General features: G+C 41.4%; 1 protein-coding gene across 15 annotated transcripts in view; it reads right to left on the minus strand.

Moving 5' to 3' along the window:
- The window catches only part of ABLIM2 (actin binding LIM protein family member 2), a 132,606-nt gene that overhangs the window by 102,208 nt on the left and 13,003 nt on the right, over window positions 1-17,395 (minus strand). Inside the window, exon 1 of one of the 15 annotated variants that reach the window (XM_042052898.1) lies at window positions 1,343-1,472. The exons of the other annotated variants lie outside the window; for them this stretch is intronic. Coding sequence (XP_041908832.1) covers window positions 1,343-1,358 — 16 coding nt within the window. The 5' untranslated portion in view covers window positions 1,359-1,472. Of the gene's footprint in view, window positions 1-1,342; window positions 1,473-17,395 lie in introns of those variants that run through there. 15 annotated transcript variants of the gene reach the window in all.

The raw sequence follows: 17,395 nt of genomic DNA on the forward strand, positions 1-17,395 counted from the left end.
GGTAACCTGGTTTACCCTATTCCTCAATCAGCACCTTGTGTTAAATGACTTTACAATGTGTTTCCCTGCTTTATAGTGCCTTCTCCTGGTAACACAATGCCCTCTTCTTCTCTATGTCTCACAAGAAACCAGGAGATCACGAGGATAAAGGGAAAGAATTTTTGCTGTCAGTGTTCATGTTATGTGGTCTCTTGAGCCCTCCAGCTGGCTGGCCACACAGAGGGATGAGGTGTCCCCAGCCCATGAATTCAGTCCCTCTCCCAACAGTGCTCTTCTGCACTGAGAGGGTCCGGGCACCCCCCTAGAAGTGCTCACTGCTCTTTCCAAGACCTCTGTGGTGGCTCCTACAGCAAAGCACTGTTACTTCTCTCCTTAGTTCCTGTATTATAAGAAAAAATATTCACCAAATTCAATGATCTCTATGTCAATAGGTTTCAATTCAATTCTTTCACATTGTCCAAAAGTACAAAAAAAAAGGCTTCAAGAATTGTGTTCCTTTTTGAAATGCATACCTGCCTCTAACACAAATAAACAACCACTCCTACAGTGCCTTTCCAAGGCATGCCTTTTCCAGCACTTCCTACGCATCATTATCAAAACAGAAACCCACAGCTGATACAGGGCAGCAGGCACACAGCACAACTGAGGCAAGCGCTTGCTTTTACCTCCAGTTACAGAGTTTATGGGACCAGAAGCAAAAGAGAGGTGTTATCCAGCATGATGTGAATAAACCATTCACAAAAGATACAACACAGCTCAAGTATTCACACAAGAGCTTCAAGTCTCACCATATGCTCAGTGCTAAATTCACATCACATAAACAAACTTAGCACAAGCTAACCTCCTGCCCTCGTTATGATAATAAAATATTTACCAAATTCAAACACAGTTAGTAAAAAATCTCTGCTGAATTTGAGTAACTATTACTGCAGCATTGTAAAGGCTACCTTTGCACAGGTTTAGCTAGATTGCAATGAGAAAGGATATAGAAAGAACACTTCAAGATATATGCATAAAGAAATAGGGCCTTTTTTCCCCTTACAGTCTAATATAAACTCTGAAATCAATTTAAATTAATAAAAACAAGGAAAGTTTTCAAATTGAGCTGTCAGCTAACTACCAGAATCATTATAATTTCCAAATCATCATTCATATAATTAAAAGAACACAAAGCATAATTTACAATAAGTGTTTAACCATCTTTCCCCACTGCTGTGTTTCCACATAAACACAGAGTTGTTATTCTTGTGACAGCATCGGTGATTTAGCTACCACAGCCCCAGATGAAAAACAAGTCATTTCAGGTCTAGGCTGTCCAAAACGTGGAGCCATCACACTGTACCTGTGTCTTCTGGCATTCCTGCATGAATTCCCTTCCAGAGGGGAAATGCCACCCGAAGCCCTGCTGTTATGTGGCCGCTGCTGTGGGGAGCGGGATCCGCAGCGTGCGCGGCCACAGCCACCACTCCGACCCCAACACGCCCAGGGTCAGATGACTCCTGCAGCACCCACGCACAGGCGGGAGCTGAGCCAACACCTCGCCGTCACCACCGTGTAAAAATAGCGTCCTACAGAAGCCGAAATATTGTCACGTCCATGGGAGGGGGCACCACTGGCAGGGTCCCGGAGGGACCAGATGGAGGACGTTGCCAGCAAGGGGTGTCTTTGCACCAGGTGGTACCACAGCCACTTCAGGGTGGTGCTGGGCACCTGGGGAGAAAGGCTAAAAGAACTAAAACCTTCAAACTCCTTGTCATAAATACAGGCTGAGATAGCAGGGAAACCCCTTTAGACATCCCCCCAACACAGCAGTCCCTTCCCCCTGGTGCAGGAGGGCACAGCACTGATGTCCAAAGGAGATGATGTAAGCAGTGAGATGCTCTCACTGTGAGATACCTGGCAGCCAAAAATCTCCTCCCGATTGCTCATATGGAGTTGAAACGTGTATCACTGGAATAGCACTGATGTGTTGAGCTATTTAAAGCACTACATGGAAACAGAATGAGCATTTCTATAAGGACTAACTTCAGAAATCTATATGGTGAGTACACCACTGCCCTGGGCCATGCCAGACATGGTCTGTAACTTTAAATAGCCCTCAGCTGACATGGCCTGACACCCAGAGCACAGATCTGAAGATCCCAGGTTCCATACACTGAATCAAAACTATGAACTAATCAATTAAAAAAAAAAATCTTATATATGCATTATCTTGCAGCAACTGCCTTTTGACACGAAACTCTTATGGGAGCATTTTATTTTGTTCAATATTGTTGTGCTGCCTGTCTGAAGCCAAATCCATCCTCACACTGTTTTGGATCACCATCAGCCACCCTGGCTGAGCTCTCCAGACATTTGCAGATTTGGCCTACTTAGTTTTTCCCAGCAGCTACTTCAGCTTGGCAGAAACACAAAAGGCACTCTGCTAAATGGCAACACTCTGAAGGCACGTAAATTAATAGGCAGGAAAAGTGAAAGGGCTTTCACTCTAACATAGCCTTTCCCTTTGCTTGCCAGGCTTCCAAGGCTAAATGCTTGGTAACTTGCATTTTAATGTTGTATGATCATAATGTAGCCACACAGTGCACTAATTTGTATTTACAATTTGAGGTGTGATCCCTGAGCCTCCCCTGAAGTCTCACCAGTTGCCTACAGCAAAGGAGAAATCACACTCGAGGAGCTGAGAGGATTTTCATGGTGCTTCTGAGAAACTCTATCACCACTCATGGGCTTCACAGGCACAAAGCACGAGGCCATTGCACTTCATTAGCATGATGGGCTGACTCGGGGGAGCGTGACAAGGGGCAGCAGTGACAGCAGCACAGATCAGAGACCTCCTGCTGCAAATGATGCAGAAAACTGTGTAGCTTTAACCTGATTTCTCAAATCAACACAGGCCAAACACCTGTAACTCCACTGTTTTAACAGGAATAACAGCACACTGTCCTTGCTACAGAAAAGGACAAGACACTTGGCTCCTCTTACAATCTCAAGTGAAGTCCTGGTAGCCACAGCAGTGCCCATCCTCTGTTTCAGGTTTGCTTTTTTCCAGGGTTACATTACCCAGGTCAACACCTTCATCAACATCTTTGCGAACAGCAACCAGACAGCAACAAATTTAGGCCACTCCGAAATGGATTAGTTGGCTGCAAAATCTTTATAACCTGTGGTACCATGAGTTATAAATGACATTTTAAAAATATTTCAGACCTGTTCCCAATTAACTCATGCTTTTTTTCCTGTACTCACTGTCCTCTTTCCCAGTGTAAGCTAAAGTGACTGTCAGCAGTAACTGGACTGGTTATAGTTAAGTTTTAAGTAGTTCCTGCAAGGAACAAGGAGTTAGACTTGATGATCCTTGTCCCTTTCAACTTGAGATATTCCAATAGGATTCTAAGATTCTACGAAGGTGACAGTATATAGTTGAACCCTGTTCTTCCACGTTCACAGCACTTCACTAGGCCCGTCTGGAACTTTTTCCACAGCCTGTCTCTGAAAATGTTTTGGAATAATTATTTTATTAGATGTAGAAGAATGTAGAGCTTTTTCCTCACTACGAAATATGGAAGTATTTCCTAACTAAGAATTTTTTTAAAAATCAAGAGTTATGTAGATGCTAAAAAAAGCTAGAGGAATTTTCCAGCTTTTTACAGCCTCCTGTGAAAGTCTCCGTTCTCATGCAAGCTAGCTGAGAAATGGTTTGTTATTTTGTAAACTATCTCACAGGTGCAAGTTGTTGTGGAAGTTGTTTTGATTCATTGAGAATAATATTTTGAGAATGGGAACTATTCTGCTCAGCCAATCACTTTGGTGGTTGTCTGGCCAATGGGCCAATCATGTCATTTCTCTATTGCGAACCACGCTATAAAAAGATGGGTTTTTTACATTAAACGTTGGCCTCAGCCATCTTCCCTGACCTGGATTTATGTCATGATTATTCGCCGTTCTCGGCACAACAGCGACAGAGTTATAACACCACCTGAGATTCAGGGACTTCGCAGTATACAACAGGTATGTACCTGTTTGCTTGCAGCAACTCTTATGCTGCTTGGGATTGGCATCTTGGTTTAAATTTTAGGTTGCCCTGTGTGGAGTCAGGAGCTGGACTCAACAATCCCGATGGGTTCCTTCCAACTCAGGAGCCTTTATGATTTTATAAAACAATGTCCCTGGATTTCAAGGCACTCATCAGGTTTCTACCCAATTGTATATATGTCTGTTTATAGCAAATGGAGACTACAGAGTCCAGTCTCAATACAGATTAAGATACTAACTTTTCATAAATAATATATAATTAATGAATTTTACTTTGAAAAGGCTGGAAAATACAAGAAATCATCATACTTCACAGATATTCTCAGTACATTTTAAGATGCATTTCCTTTTAAGATGAAAAAACTGGTTGCAGTGCTGCTTCATGTTACTTTTGCTTTTGGATAGTTTTGACCCAGGTTAGTGCTAATTTGGATTTTCTATTGGGGATCAATACGATCACAAAGAGAGGCACTGCTCTCTTCTCTGTGGTGACCAGAGACGGGACCTCGGGGAATGGCCTGAAGTTGTGTCAGAGGAGGTTTAAGTTGGAGAGCAGGAAAACGTTCTTCACCCAGAGGGTGGCTGGACACTGGAACAGGCTCCCCAGGGAAGCGGTCACAGCACCAACCCTGACAGAGTTCAAAGATGCTCTCAGGCACCTGGTGTGACTTCTGGGGATGGTGCTGTGCAGGGCTACAACTTGGAACTTTGATGATCCTTGTGCATCCTTTCCAACTCAGGATATTCTATTATATGAAAAATACAGTAAAATTAAACATATCTCTAGGTATAATGATTCTGGTAACACTTTATAACTAGGACAAAAATAAAATTAAGTAATAGGTATTTCCTTTTAACTATCACAATTTATTAATTGAACTGATGTATTCCTTGCAGTCATGTCCAAAGTTGGAACTACTGCTGAATGGCCCATGTCCTCAAGCATTCATGATAGAAACAAAAAAGGACAAACCCATGGCAGAAGTGAAAATGAGCAGGAAAAGGGTAAATGTCTTGGATAAATGGTGCCTCTACAACTAAAATCATGCCTTCCAACTTTCTGCCCAGCCTCTCTTGCATGAATCCTATATCTGCTGGGAACGGACTTGCAAAGCCACCCAACCCTGCTCTCAGTGACCTGTCCTGTTCAGAAACAGCCTGAGTTTAAACTTCTGGCTCTCAAACACCTCCACCCTCAAGGCTATGCATGAGATAACACTTCTCATTAACTGCACAGCAATGAGCCACGTGCATGGTCATCTTTAACCAAAACACATACAAGCAGGTCAGAGACAGTGGGCTCTCGTACAAGGCACTGAAGTAAAGAACCTGCTTCAGCAGGAAGGCTGGACTAGATGAACTCCAGAGGTCCCTTCCAACCTCAACCACTCTGTGATTCTGTGCCAATCCTGCATATTTATGAAGCAGAAGTCAGGCTGAGGATCCACGATGAGCTCTGCATGACGGGGAGCAGGCAGTTGTTTGCTTCAGAGGTAATTGGGTCATGAGTCCTGCTCTGCTCCTTGCTATCTCTTGGGAATAAAGAGCTTCCTTCAGCCCTGAAATCCATTATGATAGCCCTTGACTGCTGGCCAGCAAGTCAGGTGAATGAAAACAGAACTTCTCCCACTCCCAGCTCCTTTCTCCAAGGGGGACCTTTCTGCAGCAGACCTAGAGCCAGACCAAAGCTGGCATTAGCTCCATGTGCTCCCCAACTAGAATGAAAGCACCATCTAATATTCTTCAGCAAACTGTGCACCCAAAATACTGAGCAGAAATCACACGTAAACCCTACAAAGCCTTTAGCAGAGGTTTTTATAATGGGAAAAAGAGGTATATCAAACCTAAAAATAGGGTGCAAGAAAACGCTTATAGAACTGAAAAAACCAAACACAGGCCCATAATGAGGTGAGAGCATGTCCAGAATGCAGTTGGCAGAGTAACACAGGTCAGAGGATAAAGGGATGGGGTCTGGTTATCAGCAAAGAGACAACGAGAGCCACAGCGACAGCCCTGCAGGTCACACACCTTCAGGAATGAACCTGCCACACAGGGACTCTGCTGACCTTATGAAACTGATAGGGATTGCCAGTAAAATGGAGCAGACATCAGATAAGGAAAGATCTGCTTAAGTAGAGGTCACAGGCTACAATTTAGCTCAGAAGAAGACCTGTCATGCAAAAAGGATAAGGCAAGCAATTAACAAAAGGTATTAGTTTCTGAAAGGTCAGGCATTACAAGGGACTTTTCAGAGAAAGGACTCCAGAAAGCAAGAGGGAAACTGTATACCCAGTGGTGAGCTAGAATAATGGGATGTATTGTATTAAGGGAAGGCATCCTGCCTGCAACAGAAAAGGTACTGTAACAAGAACCACCCAGAAAAAAATTAGAATCCAAGCCCAACATTTTATGGGAGGGAAATCAAAGAAGCAGAATGAGGCAATAAATGTCAGTTGGTGTGGCCAAAAATTGCATGTGGTAGGCATGAGAGTTAGAAAAACTCATTTATATCTTTGAATACAGGAGGATTTAAACTACAATGTGAGTTTGGCATTTAGGGGCTCATGAGTGGTGCAAGAAAGATGACAGGCACTGCAAAGATGCCAAGAAAATTTTCGGGTACTTCTTCTGGGAGTAAATGAATGCATGGAGCAGGATTTTTCTGTGTGGGCTGATGCCACATGCATACAAAGAGAGAGAGATTACTAAATTTTAGTTTATCATTGTTTTATATATAAAATTACCATTTAAATTGTCTGGATTTTTAATCAATGGAAATTTCAAGTGCTTACGTAGAGAATAAACAGAAGTATTACCTAAAGAATTAGACTTAAAGCACCTTCATTGCATTGCTCTCTTCTGAAAAGTTACACAGACATTGCCATAATTCTGTAATCATCAGCTACCTATCATACAAAATTATCAAATGATGATGTGGGTTGGGTGCTATTCAGAAAAAAAAAAACATTCATCCTCTCATGTGTTTTAATTAGAATCAATAAATTTAACTTTGAAGGTTTCTAAAAAAAAGAGAATTAAAAAATGCACACACCCCACCCCCATCATCCCCACAAAATTGGTAGATTTTGAGAGTTAAGAGGCGTGGGTCTAGGTCTAAGGGAATACTCATGTGCCTGAAATGCCACACATATAAGTCCAAACTGCAAGGCTGGAAACCCCTCCTCACACCTGCTCCTCAACACATCCAAAGGCAGAGCAAGCTGATTTTTCATTTCCCATTTCCCAGCTGTCCATGGCTGACTGTGGGAAAGCACCTTTGGCTTCCACACGTAGTGGACACAGACGTGTGTGCTCGTTTGCAGCTTGTGTCTTTTGTGAGTGTGGGGTGCCAAGTGCTGCACTCAGTGTCACCCAGTAGATCTGAGAAGTCTCCATTTGAAGAGTTACCTTCCTTTTTTCCAGGAAACAATGACTCTGTGACCATAGGGACCTTTCTGAATCCTTGCCACATTTGTTGGATACACTCATCCCACATGCCTGGGCTGCCTTTCTGCAAACCCTGCAGCTCAGCCCAGCTGTGGCACATGGCACTACCAGGACAGTAAAGAGATGGCCAAGCACACATGTAGAGACCATCCTCTGCAAGAAAAGCTGACTATCATCTTCAGATTGGGGCCATCTGAACAACTGGCAAGATGAGTTTTATACTGACAGATCCAATCGGGAATGGGTGCAAATCCAATGGGTGCAAATTCCTTTTCCTCAGAGGCTCAGGAAGCTGCAAGCCCAACCCTGGCGTTTGCATAGATAGCTCTGCTTGAGTTTGCAAAGGAGAGAGACGCTGAAAATCATGTTTACAACCTGGACCGTGACTCCCAAGTGAAAAGACCTGAACAAGAAATCTGCCCCAGAGGGGAGTGGGGATTTCAGACACATCCTCATCTGCAGCACTCTGTGTCCTGCACACACATGCACAAATTCCCAGCACTTTAATCCTTGCCTTTAGCCCACAGTGACCATGCCAGAGAACATTTTTCTGCCTGCTTTCCAAATCCCATTCTCTGTAAAGGGATGTAGCTGCAAAGCAGCAGGTCAGATCCAAATCCTACTTAAATACATTCATTTTGGTTGATGATCACTGAGGAATTTGTCAACAACACGGAATGCTGTTTTGAAAGTAAAAAAGAAGTCATCATTGGAAATGTGAAGCTGTTACACTTAACCCTGTTCCCAATAAAGTCCACCAGTAAAACTATTATTGATCTGGGTTGAAGACTTTCATCAGCATTCATTTCTGAATTCTGCCAAGTTTTTATCTTAGCAACTGGCTCATCACAACCAGAAAGTTCAGCCTTTCCCCTGCTTGCCTGAGGTTACAATTTCCCATCAGTAACATCTGAAATGCAATTATGTCTCTGAGCTCACTTTAATACCAAGAAACAAAGCAGATATTTTTTTTCTTGGAGTGTGTCTAAATTAATTGATATTCTTTATTGCTCAGTTCCACCATAAGAAGCTCCAAAATCTTAAGAATCAACTTAAAGAAAATCACTGGACTCTATATCTGTTACTGTTCTGCACCTCCCTGGCTGCCTGATGATCACTTCTAGCACCTCCATCAGTTACTCAAACCATATTCCTGCCATCTCCTGCCATTCCTCATCTTCAGGGTATTCTTTTTTGGAGAGCCATGACCCAATACCAGAAACTGTCATTGTGGTGCTATTTCCTCCCCCCAGGTCTGTAGCACTTGCTGGGTGCACCCCTGCCCAGCATCACTCTTCACACTGGTATCTGCTCCATCTGTGTCCTCGCATGGGGGAGAGGAACAAGCACATTCCCTGGCTTGGAAATGAGCAAATGTTTGCAACTGGGGAAAAACAGTGTATAAGGAATTTCCATGGCTCATTTGTTTTTCCATTCCCTGGTACAAACAGAGTAATAATAACAACAGTGATGCCTGTTTGTTACAGCAACACCAAAAGCCAAAGCAAGATAAAATAATATAAAAAGCAATGGTCCATTTTGCTACCCACAATATATCACACCCAATCATTAATTAATATAATCTACTAACTTGCCACTAATGCTATACGAAATATGTTTCTAAAAGGATTACAAATAATAATTTAAGGACCTTTGCAAAGGCTCTTTCCTCTTTATCTTGTAGTCTACAACATATAAAAATGTCTAAAATGATTACTCTGAAGTATAAAACTGAACTGCTTTTATTTGCTCTGCTTAATTTAGCATTAGAAAGGGATTAGCTCTTGTTTTATTGCAATCAGAGTTACTTCAAATATATATAGATATTGATGTTACTGAAGTTCTGGTGCTAAAGTCACACTACCTCACACAGTGAAAATTAGTTATCTTTGCTGAATTTGTCAAAGTGTAAAAACTTCTTATTAGATTCAGTTACACCCATACAAATCTAATTCTGCTTCATCCCCATCAGGCACACCAGCACGCTGCCTCCCTTTTCACATTCAGGCTACACAATTTCTGCAATCAATTATCTTTCAACACCACATTCATAGCAGAAATGTGTTATATTCACACAAACATGACCCAAGAGCCTTCAGCTACAGTGCTACTTCTTGCACAGTTCTGCATCTAACAGTTCTATTACCAACAGGAACATTTTTGACATATCTACACAACATGCTTTTTGACCAAGTTTTGAGCTGCTTAATTTGCAAACCAGCATCTTATTCAGACAGCAAATGAGTTTTAGTTCAAACTAAATATTTTGTTCTGAAACTTTATATTCACCTTTTACAGACAGAAGGGGAAGCAGCAACATCATCTGATAAAATCATGTCTTATTTATAAAGAGAAAGATACTGCACGGCATTTTTCCCAGGTAATGTACAGAAATGCAATTCAGTGAAGGACAGACGAAAATCCCATGCCAAATTCCACACTAACCTCACTCCCCTGATTTCAAGAGGGTTGAAACACAAAGTATCTTTATTGTGTCAAGGGAACAGTGTGTGATCAGGAGATCCTAAAGCCCACTATTCCCCATCCAGCCACTGAATCTGGTTAATTCCTTACATTCTACACAAAACATACAATTAATCTAAAATTGTAGCCAAGGCCTGGCGAACACCAAGAACCTTTTATTTTCCCCTGTCTCAAGAGAAGCCTTTATCTCTGTCCCTAACAGAGAAAAGCCTAGCAAGTCACTGCAAGGTGGAGCTTGGCAGCCCCCTGGGCAGATGTAGGTCACTCCTCCTCCTCCTCCTCCTCCCAAGGGCAAGGAAACCAGGAGTTTCATCTGGCTGCAAGCTGCTCCAATTGCCAATAATCCTACCAATTCGAGCCTTTAATAACAACCTACTAAGACGGCGATGACGCAGGATGCTGTCCCTTGACCTACATGCTGCCGAAGCGAGACATGGGCTGTTGGGCCATCATGGACACAGCTGTTCAAGGACCCAGCTCGTGCCACGACACATCCTACCACATCCCCTTCTTGCTTTATGCACGGCTCTGAGGCTGTTTGCACTCACAGTCCTCCCTCCTTAAGCACTTCAGGCTCCCTTCCACTACCCCACGTGAGACGGTCGCTTACATATGGGTTTGGTCTTTGCACCGATGCTGCTCTTTGACCAGTTGGCATTATATAGAAACAGGATAAATTATGCATAGCCAAATCTGGGGGACCATGGGGTGCAGGGATGTGTCCCACACACAGCCAGCAAGGCGCCCAATAAGCACACGGAGCCCCACCAAATGCACACACATTTTAAGAACAGAGGACAGGCTATGGCCATGAAGTGCTGGGCTCATCCAGAATAGGACAATACCCGATAGCCAACCTACTTGCAACCAGGTCCATTTATTCCTAATTTAGCTCTATTTTTCCACAAATGCTTCTCCCTGATTCCCCTAAATGTCTCCTTTCCCCAGCTTCAATCCTTCTCCTGGGCACACAGTTTCTTCACATGTTCGTTCAACCATGTTGCTGAAGAAAGGGAGTCTCCCTTACTGTTTCCCAGGGCTGCAACACGTGGGAGCTCTGTTCACCCTTCCCCACTGCTCACCATGTACCAAAGGAGCACCAGAGCACAGTCTGGCTTTGCTCTGCTCCCAGAGCATCACAGGAAAGTAACAGTTTTAATTAAAGAGAAGCCCAACTTCAGCTTAATGCAACACACAGGAAAAACAAGTGATCCATGCTACCACAGCATGTTTCCAGAGTTTATTTCCAAAACAGAATATAAACAAAGATAAATCTCCTCCCAGTGCAAATACTCCTAAAGTAAATGATGACTCAGATGGTAAATACTCTTTCTATCACATCCCACTTCTCTCTATCATTTGGAGTGACAGCCCCGCTCTCACTGAATTAAAGAAGGACAATTCTGCTTTGTAATGAATGAAATCAACATTCTCTCCTGTATAACTTGTTTTTCTGCACTGCTAAGCACTGTCATTATCTGGACCTTAAAACTTTTTCATTTTAATAGTGTTTCTGTAGGAACAGGCCTGAAATTTAAAAAGTTGTTTTGCTTTTCTAGGTACTCTCTTAAAACACAGATGTGACTGTAGCACTGAGCAAGGTACCTAAGAAAAACATAGTCTAATAAAGTTAAACTGATGGAGCTGGAAGCAGTGAGTATTAATTTCATATTCAAAGCATGATATGCAACTCCATGAAAAGACTGATGGGGTCCTCAGGGTATGAAAAATTGTATGATGCAATTGAATTATCTCAGCAATACAGTTTCTTACATAAGAGCTAGAAAAGGACATAGTAAGAGCTAATGTGTTAAAAAAGCAGAGAACTAGGAACAATTCCTTAATGCAATCCAATCCTTACTCTGTAATAATTTTAGCTACAACTATCACTGGGGCTGTGCAAAATGAGATCTTGTGGAAGTGCTTCTCTCTACTGACAACCAACTCGCTCTCTCAGCCAATGAGACCTTAGGTGTCAAAAGCAGAAAACTCTGAATTAGCCACCATGACTTGCAGAAATCCTTAATTTGACCTACCTTCCAGACTCAGTCATTCTAACAACATTTTTCATACTGTCAATCACAAATCAGTCCCAACTCTTTTAAGTGATTCTATTAGTAGGATTTTATGTATCACTTAAGCATTAGAAATTCTGCTTTCTCAATTTTAGTCCCTCTTCCAACACTGAGCCGAAACAGAGTTGAAAACTCTGGTTTGAATTTCAGTCTGGCACAGAACAATGACTTCCACTCATGCTCCAAGCCATACAAGCTTGATGACCCCCATCATGTCACAGGTTCCCTGTCAGACACCCCACTAGAGCCCAGGGCAGACAGGTTTAACTGCCTTGCATTGTACCCCTGAGTTCACAACAACAATGCTTTTGGGCACCTTCTTATTTCCACAGCACTATGAGTAAGACTAGCATGGCATTTTCTCCAGTGGCAGCTGTAATCTTCAAAGGAACAAGCTTTCAGTTCTTCCCTCTGTGCAAACATGAGCTTTATACAGAGACCAGGTAAAACTTCAGCCTTCCATTGTTTGCTAGAGTTTCCTGAAATGCTACTGCCAACAGCGATGCAAATTTCATCAGAAGAGTTACTAATTCCCAAACAAAATCACTCAGTGAGAACACTGTATATGGAACAATGTGCAAATATATTTTATTCAAAGAAGAGATAAAATATTTAATGGTTTAAGCATTTCTCTTGGGCAAAAACTAACAATGTGTGGTATTGCTTAATAAAAATGAAACATCTTTAATCTCTCAGCTTTAAAATTAGGCACTGGAAGAAGAAATTCTCTTTCTGAGTAGTTTCACAATGTTACAAACTCTTACTTCCAGATGCTGATTACACAAGTTCAGGATATAACCAAATATTAAATAAATGTGTAAACTGTATTTTTAATGTAGACTCATATAAAAACTTTACAGACTAAGTGAAAAACAAAGAAAAAATAACAAAGCTGCCTCTCTAGGGGAAGATTTGTAAAACAATACAAAACCCCTGCATACAAATACCTGGGAATTGCTGGCCAACACAGATGTGGTACTGAGGAAAGAAAAGGACCAGGGGAAAGGCAAACCCCACCAACTACTATTTTCAATAGTAAGAGAACAACGACAGGTTCTCTAGAGTGGAGAAACAGCAGGAGACGTCTACCTGTTCTTGGGCCCTGCTATCACACAAAATAGGCCCTTCTTCATGTTATTTTCTTGAGAAAATGTAATTTTGCAAGGAATACCTGCATTTGTTGTCAGTTCTTCTCCTTCACCAAAACAATAAAAAGTGCCCCAAAGGCTAGTTAACCATTTGAAAAAAAAAAAAGAAGAGTAATACTGTGCCATTTTACAATTACTATCTAAAAATATAGGATTTTTTTTGATAAATATTCTTTTGCCAAGATAGTGTCATGGAGTTTTTCTATACACACAGCAATAATATTATCTTGATTTAGAAATACACCACTAATACTAGGCCATTCAGCATGGCTCCTGAGAAAGCAGCAGAATCCCTGCACCTCTAGTTCAAGATTATTTTCTGCTGCACTTCACAATTTGCTTCTTTTAAACCTCCATTTAACTTTCTTTCCAGCTGCAGGTCAAATCTGCCACCTAATTCCTGCCTTCAGCCCCATTGCTGACGGTCTGCTAGGGTGGTTATATCCATACAGCTGTAATCAACACTTATTTACAAATTGATTAGGTCAATTACAGTTGTGAGTTCCACTTAGCACCAGTAAAGGAAAATTGCTGGAAGTTCTCTCTTTGTCCTCTAGACAGGCAGCCTAAGTGTCCAACTCTACAGCATAGAGATGGACACTCTACAGCATAGAGCATCTCTGCTCTATAACATAGGTCCCCAAAGACGCTCCAGACTGACAGATTTCCCACTGCCCTATTTGGTCTGCTAGCAATTACCAGAAACTGGGAAAAGACAGAAAATAAACTCATTATTATCACCTGGAAACCTACTGAGATGGACCTTTCCATTCATTTTGTATGCTCTCTTTTCAACCAGTGAGATTACATTTGTACAAAGGTAGAATTATAACAATCACTTTAAAGTTTATTATTCTACTCACACAGTAAGATTTAATTTTATTTAAAGCACTGATCCAAAACATTTCAAACACATTCAGACATACTCAAAAGCCTTAATACTTATATGCTAAACCTCAACTTTGGCAAATATAAATCCTTTTATTAGTTGTATGATTAGGTATGGACATAATTAGAAAATGTAATAAAATAAAGTCTGCTTTTTAAAACTTGAAATTGCTCTATCTTTAAATAAAAGCTCCTTTTCCTCAGTATGTTTTGCTATCATTTTAGAGACAGTTTATACTACTGAGATTCTACCTCTCCTATCTAGGAATTCCTTATATATTTTACATTCCATCAAAAAGAAAATAAAGGTCCCAAGATTCAACTTTAAATCAAGACACTATCTCAAAGTTGGCCTAGCTGTACTAACAACATATGAAATTATAAATGAGAAGATGTATACTCTGCTGTGCAGCAAATCCACAGACTATTAGAAATTTATTCCCAGGTCAGCTGTATAAGAGATTAGATCTTTTAATTATCTGTCACAGAATGGGAGTTAGGAGCCTCGAATCCATTCAGCTGTTCAGTTTGTGACCCGTAGAAATAAATCTGACCTCTTACAAGGCACATGTAAGCACCACACACACTCCGAGACATAGCTATGGTTTTAAAATCACCGAGTAACTCTCTGGTATAACACTGCTTCAGAATAACTGAGCTTCCACTGGCAATGTACGTGCACCTGTGTTTTTGGAAGTGCTGCACAAGAGTTCCAGAAGCATTGTCTTGCTGTCCTGCTTTAGCTTTAAATGTAATTTTAATCATGCCGAAGTCAAGTTTAGCACTCCCACACGCTATATTTAGAACTAGAATAATTTAGGTTGGAAGGCACCTCTGGAAGTCATTTATGCCAGCCTCCTCCTCAGCACAGATCCCACTGGATCAGGTTGCCCAGGGCCTCATCCCACCCAAATCTCAAACCTCCAAGTATGTAAGGCTGCCACTTTCCCTGCTCTAGTGCTTTACAATCTTCTTGGGAATTTTGTTTCCTCTTATACCTAATCAGAACTTGCCATGTTGCAAGCTGACATGGGGTTGACTCCTGTCCTTTTGTCACACACCTCTGCGCAGAGCCTGGGTCCATCCTCTCTCCAACCCCGCAGTGGGACATGAAGACATTGATGTTCTCCCTCAGCCTCCCAAAGGAGCCTGGCTCCTGCAGACTCTCCTCGTACATCCAGCCTCTGCCCATCCAGGCAGCCTGTCCACAGACCAGTTCCACTCCTTCCCAGCACCAGGACCCTGGCATGACAGCAAAACAGATCTCTGTAAAATCCCTCTCTAACACGAACACCATCACAAGTGAGTGAGGACACACCATTTAAAGCAGGGTGATTAAAATTAGCCTTCCAAACCCGTATTTTGCATCCTTCGAAAGCTGGCCCAGCTCAAAGGTGCTGAACACCTTTAACTCACAGCATCTTGCCCATCCAGGTTTTTTTACACAGCCACCTTCCATCATAGTATCATATATCCTAAGTAACAAAGCAAAACTCTTCTGTCTGGATCTGCCATAAAGGAACTTGGAATGCCCTTAGGGGGGTGTCAACATTTCTCATCTGAACATGTAGCTTTAGACCACTGGAGTCTAAAAGAATAGAAGCTAATATTATACTTATGTTTAAATGGCTAAATGAATGCCTTTTTTTTTAGATATAAATGTCATAATTAATTTATTGTCCCACAGTGTTATCAGTCACAACAAATATGTAGATTTGCAGCAGCCTGACCCAAGGATTGACCCTACAAACCAAATATGAGATACAGTGACCTTGGTGATCCCACCACCAAAAATTCACAGCAGAAATAGAGCAGCCATACTGTTTTTAAATCTATGCACACACCAAACGTACAAAGAAACCAAGGCGGCTTGCAAAGTTACACATTTGACATTGCAACTTGCCTTAGAAGCAGAGATTTTGTTGAGACAGTAAATACCAATCCCACCTAACAATATATCCTCGGGATCACAGGTATTACTGCACAGGTATCCAGTTTCCAGCCTCTACACCCTGCCCAGGTTCCTTGCAATTTAAAGAACGGGCAATGTGATTAACACTGCTAATCTGGCTGCACTGTGAATTTTGGCTGACTCTTCCATATGGGAGCTCTGGGAGTTTTGACTGAAATATAAGAAGTATTGTTAAGCCTCAAAGTTCTATCACAGCCTTGAAATACTTGTTGTTTTAAATTAAGTACCATCCCTCAGAGATATGTGACTGTGCAGCAATCTGTTCTTTAGTTTTTTTTATTATATTAATTTGATTCTAGTTGTCATAGTTTCAGAAAAAGGTTAAAAGTTTTTAACATTCTAGAAAGTCTTCTCATCCCTTTCCAGTATGAACAACATAAACAAAATGCAAATGGTAAAAAAGAGGCTCCAATTTCTGTTCCAACTTAGGATTATGGATGCCACTGCTTGTGATTTTCCCCTTAATGTTCTTGTATACATACATGGCCTAATTTATAGATCTCAGTCATACACATAAGGTGTTGGCTTCTGCTTGTAAAATGATGATATTATAGTATTTTTTTATTTATATAAAAGGTATTTATGTATTTATTTCTTTAAAGTGCTAGAGATACACTACAACACCTTGCTTTGGAGAAAGAATACCAATCACATGAGTTTTGGTCTGAAGAGACCTTCCCAGGGTGTTGGGAAGAGCTGACAGGATAGTTCCACTCACCAGTGTAGCCCCAAGGAATGGAAAAAATATTCAGGAAAAAAAAAAAGAAAAAGAATACTTCCACAGCAAGTGATATTCCTCTTGGAAACAACAGAAATGGCCTCCTTGTTCCACTCACCGATTTTACTGCTGTGGTGGGGGAAATAGGACAGTGGTGACAATGCCCACAGCTGAGCATCTTGTGCCAAACCAAGGCAGGGGCCAAAAGCATCTCACCAATATGGCTGGTACCAAGGGACCCAGAACTGGCCCCAAGCCCTCCACCACTTGGAGCAAATCCTGAGCCACTGGATCCATCTGTGTATCTTTTTCCATAATGCTTCATTTTCCAGCCTGTAGGCAACTGACAAAGCAGAAGTCACTGAAATGACTTAATGTATTAAGCTGCTATTTGTTTAATTCTGATGTGGAAAATGTGTCACACTCAAAATAGTTTAGTATGTTAATGTACCACTGCAGCAACCTACCGCAATCTTTAAACATTTTATTTTAGACTTATTTGCTTATTTTACTTTAAATCATAATTAAAACCTGTTTTCTTGCTTCCTTTTAATAGTACTCTTAACTTTACCTCCAGTTTCCTCAAGCTGAATAAACAGAATTATTATCACAAATAAACATTTAACGT

Source organism: Corvus kubaryi, unplaced genomic scaffold, assembly GCF_017639235.1.
Source record: "Corvus kubaryi isolate FWS band 111438036 unplaced genomic scaffold, C.kubaryi_AGA036_p1.0 split1-131, whole genome shotgun sequence".
NCBI classification, from domain to species: domain Eukaryota; kingdom Metazoa; phylum Chordata; class Aves; order Passeriformes; family Corvidae; genus Corvus; species Corvus kubaryi.